This window comes from Sinocyclocheilus rhinocerous, unplaced genomic scaffold (assembly GCF_001515625.1).
Source record: "Sinocyclocheilus rhinocerous isolate Xijiao unplaced genomic scaffold, SAMN03320098_v1.1 scaffold17815, whole genome shotgun sequence".
Lineage (NCBI taxonomy): Eukaryota > Metazoa > Chordata > Actinopteri > Cypriniformes > Cyprinidae > Sinocyclocheilus > Sinocyclocheilus rhinocerous.
In genome coordinates, this window is record NW_015638557.1 from 15,654 (window position 1) to 23,728 (window position 8,075).

Below are 8,075 nucleotides of genomic sequence, written 5' to 3' on the forward strand. Positions count from 1 at the left end.
ATCTTTTCCACATTGTTGTTTTTTTTTACTAAATAATCAAAAATCACACATCACATAGTAATAAACAACAAAATGTACCTTCACGTTTAATATTTTAATACAATTATACAATATACAACAAATAAAATACAAAACAATGCTAATTATTATTTGATTACAGTAGTCAACGTTTGAAGTGGATCAAAAAAGACAAGAACAGGTATTGTTTTGGTTTTAGGACAACTTTGATGAATGGTTTTAATCCACTTCAAATGTTGACTACTGTATTATTATTATTATTATTATTAATAATAGCATATTTAAAACAATAACTATATTAGAAATGCCATGTAGAGACATGTTTGACTGCAAACTAACCACTGAATCAAATTTTGAAAGTTGCACTAACCTCCAACTATTTTCCCCCTTTTTGACGATATTCAATATATATCTTGATGTGTATTGTATTTGCTGAAAAATTACTTGAAGGTGATTTTTTTCCAATCAGAAGAACCATTTCAACCAAACAAAGTTAGTTGCCAATTTGATTTGTAATATTTGATGCAACAATTAAAAATCCACACTTTTTTCCACACTGATTAAACTAAATGAACAAAAAGCATATGACCGAATCAAGTTTTGAAAGAGCCAGTTTCAACTGATTCAAACCTTAATGACCAAAATCATCACAAAGAAAATGTTTAATAAATAAATAGTTGATAAATTACCCAGGCCTCCCTTACAGTACGATGTCAATACTATAACACAATCATTCAGTTTCACAGTCTGATATCCGATACCATTCACTCCATCAAAATAATGGCGTGCTACTTTACATAAGAGCTACATCTCACATGAGGCCATACTGTGAAGATGAAACACTGTAATGAGTTTAATCAGGACTGATGAAGATGAAGCCCACAGCCTCTGTCACTCAATCGCTCTGTGTGTGTGTAACTCTAAATCAGTGTTTGATCGAGGCTAAATATAACACACCATTCAGACACATTACACTCGATCGCTACTCAAACCCTCCCAACCATCAAACACACACACACACACGCACACACACGCACATGCATGCACACACCAGTGTGTTTCCAGTCAGCCCCTCCAGGAGATCGAGGAGTTTTCTGCCGTCTCTCAGGTCAGAGAACATGTCTTGGATGGGCGCCTTCCCCGTCTACAACACATAACAGTAAAGTTAAATGCACATTAAAAAATAATCTTTTCCACATTGTTGTTTTTTTTTACTAAATAATCAAAAATCACACCTCACATAGTAATAAACAAAAAAATGTACCTTCACGTTTAATATTTTAATACAATTATACAATATACAACAAATAAAATACAAAACAATGCTAATTATTATTTGATTACAGTAGTCAACGTTTGAAGTGGATCAAAAAAGACAAGAACAGGTATTGTTTTGGTTTTAGGACAACTTTGATGAATGGTTTTAATCCACTTCAAATGTTGACTACTGTATTATTATTATTATTATTATTAATAATAGCATATTTAAAACAATAACTATATTAGAAATGCCATGTAGAGACATGTTTGACTGCAAACTAACCACTGAATCAAGTTTTGAAAGTGAAAGTGGGAAGTCAACCCAAGAATTGACCTACAGCTATCTCAGCATATTACCAGGATACATGCACATGCAGCATTTAAATAATAACATACACAGGGTGCACAGATGTTTTTCGGTCTGGTTCCCATGAGAGCACCTGGAGATTTGCTTTGGTGCACATAGTGTGACCCATTAAAAAAAACAACAATTAACAATAGTAATAATAGTACTATTGCACTTAATCAAAAATAAAGCGTGATGATACTATTATATTTTAAACTAATAAAATAAATATTAAATAAAATACAATTATTTTATAGCACACTTAAAAAATACAGTACTAATATTTAAATTTTAATTGTTTTTGTTTTTGTTGTTGTTTTGTTTGTTTGTTTTTTTTACTTTTTTCTTTAGTTTATTTCTTTCGTTTTTATTTTGCCGGTTTTAACGCTGCTGAGTGAAGAGCATCAGTGAATGAAATGTCACAGTTCTGCGTTTTGCTCTGAAACAGGCAGCACACAGCCTAGATTTGTGCTTTCAGTTCGAATGAAAATCTTAGAGCGTATTACAGTTACAGCCCATCTAAAACTGTGCATTAACACGATGATTGTGCATTAACAGCTGTCAACAGCGTCGGTACACAAATGAGTTGCTGTGTGTGTTCTCCTTCACATGCAAATTTAAGCGGTGTGCGCTCTCTTTAGCATTAACTACGTGAGAGAGTGATGTAATTAAAGTGAGAGAGAGCAGAGCTCTGACTTCAGACACCAAACCCACCACTGCAGGAAACCAAACCCTGATCTGACCAACAGTGAGTCTATGTAAATCAGAGGCACGCTCCTGGCTTCTGATACGTATACAATTTAAAATAACGTTTTATGTGAATATATATTATGTAATTTATTTATGTGATAAAAGCTGAATTTTCAGCATCATTAACTCCAGTCTTCAGTGTCACATGATCCTTCAGAAGTCATGTAATATGCTGATTTTCTGCTCATGAGACATTTATTATCAATGTTGAAAACAGTTGTGCGGCCCAATATTTTTGAGGGAACTCCGATACCTTTTTTTAGGATTCTTTAATAAACACTAAGTTCAAAAGAACAGCACTTATTTGAAATTGATGTTTTCCAACATTACCAATGCCTTTACAGTGACTTTTGATCAATTGAATGCATCCCAATTTAAATGCATATTAATTTGAAAAGATAAATGCATGAATTTAATAAAATGACACTTTAAAGAATATCTGTGCTCTTTATATTTTCCTCATGTGGTGTCCTTTATAAGATGCAGAAGGTCGAGCGGTGTTGTTAATACAGTCTCCTCTGTATGCCATGCCTAACAAGCACTTCAGCATTGACTATATTCACAACACACTGTCGAGGAACCTTGAGTGCATCACTGCTTAGGAAGAAATCAACAGTTTGAGATCTCCGGCTGAACGCGAGTTATTCTTCACGAGACGCCGCTCTGAGATCAGCCATCGAAGCAGAAGTGCAGAAGTTCAGCACGAGCTCTGTCGGCACGGTTACCTTGGAGAACTGCGCGTTGAGCCACTTCGTGAAGGTTTTTTTCTGTACGGCATCATGTTCATCTGAAAAACAACAGACACAGGAGAAGAGAGAGGTAAGTAGGTACGTAAGAAGGCAATATGGTGACACTGCTGAGATCTGCAGACACTTTCACTTCCACAAACTAAAAAAAGAGCAACTGACACACAACCATTCGGATGACTGAACTGAATTAATTGGCTACATCTTCTGTGTACAATTTAATTCAGGGACAAATCCTCAGTAAGCAAATGGGTATCGATTCTTAAATTATTAATTGCAATTAGATTAGGCCAATACTGGAAGCAGATTCCAAACCTGTAATCGTTTCTTTCTTCTGTTGATCACAAAAGATGATATTTTGAAGAATTTTGGTAACCAAACATAGGTTGACTTCCATAGTATGAAAAAAATATATATTATAGAAGTCAATGGCTGCCAGCATCTCTTTGGTTAAAAACAATCTTAAATATATCGACTTTTGCATTCAACAACAGAGACTCATACATGCTTGTTTTTTGGTGAATTATCCCTTTAAATATTATGGATAATTGTATAATGCTCTCAGTGTCTTACTCTCCGCGCTGCTTAATTACATCCACTCCACACAGTCCTGCAGATTTTCCACCCTGCAATTTCCACGTGGGTCTACTCTTAACTAGAGGCCTTTAAACTAGATACTCATTGACAGAGATATTTAACATTGCTAGAAACCTTGAGGTGTAGGTCAAGTAGGGGACCAATACGATGCTTTCTTGTAACTGTCAATCAAAGCACAGGAGGCGGAGTCTGTCTAATGCAGCATCAGGTCAAAACATTACAGCATTAGTGTCACATTGTGTCTGCTGTCCATATATCCCTGTTTGAATCCACACAGAGCCTGTGTGTGATCCTGTTACCGAGGGACAAGATTCCCACACACACACACACACAAACACACAACAAAAATCACTGTGTAACCAGCGTGAACCCTAGAGGGATCAAAGGTTAAGACCACCAGCCTGCTGGGTCACCTGCTCTTTTGAGAGAGAGAGAGAGAGAGAGAGTGAGTGAGTGAGTGAGTCTGTGTGTGTGTGTGTGTGTGTGTGTGTAGATGAGGGCCAGAAAGTCAGGAATGCGCTGCAGGCAACAGAAATGGTGTGAAGTGAGAAACACATCTCTGACTAGGGCTGGGTATCGTTCAAAATTTTTCGATATCAATACCGATACCGGATTAACCCCTTAGGTATCGAAATTTGGTACCGAACGACGAGACGTTTTTCGATACTCGATGGTATCGAGGCAATTCGGTCGGTGCCTAAAAAGTATCGAACTCGATACCCAGCCCTATCTCTGACACACAGGAAGGAACCGATCATCATCCCTATCTACAATGCAGATATCACTGGTCATCTTTACAACACTCTGCACAAGCACTGAATATGTGAATCTCATTAATACAGTCAAAATCAGTAAAAAAAGAACTGTAGGAAAATAAAGACTACCGTTAAATACTACCATTACATTTTGTTTTTGCATAGCAACATTTTCATGACCATTCAGAAAAAGTACTCTGATTGCGTAACTCTTGTTACTTGTAATGTGTGACCACCAACTCTGCCCCTAACATTATACTTTTTGGTTGTGGCCTGAACATGTTTCCTGACATTCACCTGCAGACCCCCGCCAATCCAATTTAACAATAGTCAGAAACGAGCAGTGATGAACACACACATCCTGCTCTATAACTCTTATCGCACTCACAAGCAAACACTTGCCTTTTATCTAAACCCTGACATTCCTCGAGTGACTCGCAGCCCCGTTCTTTACAAACACTGTGTGTGTGGGTGTGTGTTATGAGTGCCCATCAAGCCACACTGCTCCTGACTGACTGACTGACTGACTGAAGGCATTTCTGCTATGCTGCATGAGCACAACTGAATCACAACACACTCGGTGTCCTTTAGTAATCCAGAGAAAGGCTGAGGCCAAAGTTCACAAAAGACCAGCACAAAACTGTCAGCATGAGATGAACTGTCTCTACGATTAGGAACAGGGCTCAGTTTATAAGCAAACAAAGAAGGCAAACAATTCCCAAAGACTTAGAATGAAGGAAGGACCTGAGCCGTATATAGAGGCCAGATTTGATGCTTTATAAAACATTCCAGTTTACATAAACGTGCTGGTTTGTGTGCGTTTTGATCACATCTGTACAGGACCTGCTTATATGAGATATATTTGGACATGGGACATTCCATAATGCATAAAATTCCCATAATTGAGGCAGTGGTTCCTCCTCCAGCGTGAACTCCTGCCCGAGCTTGTCTGCATGAAGGCAGAGGGAGGAAAAGTTCAAGAAAAACACTCGTTTATAGACAGGAATTCAAAAACACAGTCATATCATAAAAAACAACAACTTTCATGTACTTATAAAAGTCTGAGTTTGATATGCCAAGTGAAAATACAATAACATTCACTTAAACTAAACTGCAAAAATGACTCTGAAATCATCATAATTATGACAATACAACTTTAAGCTCAATGACATATGACGCGGCCACATTTACAGTACATGTCCAATCCTAATGAGGAATTCAGTGACTCTGATAAACAACACTATAGCTACAATATAATGAGATGTTAGCGAATCACAACAGAGGTCATTTGCATATACAATTCTTAAAGGTACAATAGCCAAAAACTGTCCATAACCTCCAATGAAACGTCCATCTCCTGTTGTCAACTAGGGATATGCCGGTATCAAATTCTCATGTTGCGATTAATTGCTCATGCTTTTATCACGGTATACGGTATTATCACGGTATTGAAATTTAGTTTACTCACAACAAAATCTATCTACATATTTGTTTAGAGCTGTTTTGGCTTGTAAACAGTGCTTGATCTGTGCAGATTTCTCTCCGGATTCAGATTAAATGACTTTTCACTGAAGGAAGCAATATTATGTATAGAGGGCTCATATTTTAGCCGGAAGCAACTGTTTAAAGTTAAAAATGTCTCGATGGATTTGTTTCTTACAAACATGCGTTCGGCTTCACAAGACATTAACTGATGGACTGGAGTGGTGTGGGTTGATTATTGTGATGTTTTTATCAGCTGTTTGGACTCTCATTCTGACGGCACCCATTCACTGCAGAGCATCCATTAGTGAGCAAGTGATGTAATGCTACATTTCTACAAATCTGAAGAAGAAACAAACTCATCTACATCTTGGATAGTCTGGGGGTACGTGCATTTTCAGCAAATTTTCATTTTCGGGTGAACTATTCCTTTAAAACCTTTATATAAATGGCATCTCGGATTTAAACTTCAGTTTCAGTTTCGTTTGCATCACTCAAAAATATTCACAGAAGTCTGTGTGACATCAAAAATGTTAATATTGCTGTATATTATTATACTTTTGGAAAACGACCTTTGGTTATTTTTTAAACCAGAGCTTTACTATATTTGGCTCGTAGTAGCAGTCAAATCTTACTAGCTAGAAGGGCTCAAAAGTTATAGTTCTGAAAACACATTCATACAGTATATACAACAACCTCACAGCACACTACATACTAAATATCTGACTTGAACACTAGCACGCTCAATAACACAACCAACACCACAGGTACACACACAAACACACCTGTACCTAGAGTAAAACACAGCCGCTTACCTCGGAGTTTCACACTCTGTGTAGCCATGGAGTCATAAACCAACAGATGATGGAGAAAAGCAAAGAGAGAACCAAACAAACGGTCCTGTCCAACTTCACATTCCTGTCTTCTCTACGCTCAGATATAGTAAAGAGTGACAGAGAAACAGAGCGAGAGAGCGAGCGGAGGGAGGGAGGGAGGTGGGCATTGGGCATGTATGTTGTGCTCCACTGGTAGAAGACACACATGTCTCTGTGGAATGGCATCCCAGCGTGCATAAGAGCGAGAGCATGGCCGACTCTGTGGGTCACCCCGACAACCATATGGCAGGTCACCGTGACGACCAAAGAGAATGTGATGGAATGGAATGTTGGAACTGTAACATTACTTTGAAGAATAAGTTTGAAAGTTTAACTATTTTTGATAAAAGTATTTTACTAATACATTAAAGGGGTCATATGATGCGATTTCAAGTTTTCCTTTCTCTTTGGAGTGTTACAAGCTGATGTTTACACATTACATAAAAAAAGAGAACAAATATAATTCTGTTTTGTATTTTATTAAGATTTTTTTATTTTTATATTTGTATTACTAATTATACATTTCATAGTGTTTTTATGCATTTTTACATTTATTCCAAAATAATAATTAAGGGCAATAACAATTTGAACAATATTTTGGAAACACTTTACCATAAGGTTTGATTAGTTAACATAAACTAAGAATGAGCATTACTTCTACAGCATTTATTAATCTTAGCTAATATTAATTTCAACATTTACTAATGCATTATTAAAATCAAAAGTTATTTTTGTTAACATTAGTTAATGCACTGAACTAATATTAACTAACAATGAACAACTGTATTTTTATTAACTAACGTTAACAAAGATTAATAACTGTAATAAATGTTCACTGTTTGTTCGTGTTAGTTAACAATGTTAACAAATGACACCTTATTGTAAAGTGTTACCTATATTTTATTTTTTATTAATTTTTTTTTTTGTGAACTGATGATCAGCCGCAGTTTCATTTAAAGAGAGTTCCCGTCTGACGGTGCAGCATATTCAAAAGTGGTTTTACCTATTAGTTCGAGCTAAAGGTACATGGAGGTTATAAGAAGACTGGGAACGCAATGAATAGTTACCAACTACTTTTTGTTGAATCAAACAGAGATAGGGTGGGAAAAAAAACTGAATTCCTTTGTAAATCAATAAGTACCAATGAATTTTCCTTCGCAACAGCAAGAGAAGACCAGGCAACTCTATTACATAATGTACAGTGATGTGTAGAAAATTTACAATCCATAATAAATCTTAAGGCACC

General features: G+C 36.4%; 1 protein-coding gene across 1 annotated transcript in view; it reads right to left on the bottom strand.

Annotated features, from left to right (window-relative positions):
* The window catches only part of LOC107749687 (utrophin-like), a 14,920-nt gene extending 8,091 nt beyond the window's left edge, over positions 1–6,829 (bottom strand). The window contains exons 1-3 of the mRNA XM_016564836.1: positions 6,770–6,829; positions 3,100–3,161; positions 1,070–1,162 (exon numbers count right to left, since the gene is read on the bottom strand). Of these exons, the coding sequence (XP_016420322.1) occupies positions 1,070–1,162; positions 3,100–3,161; positions 6,770–6,797 (183 nt within the window). The 5' untranslated portion in view covers positions 6,798–6,829. The remainder of the gene's footprint in view (positions 1–1,069; positions 1,163–3,099; positions 3,162–6,769) is intronic.
* Between the last annotated feature and the right edge of the window lie 1,246 nt (positions 6,830–8,075).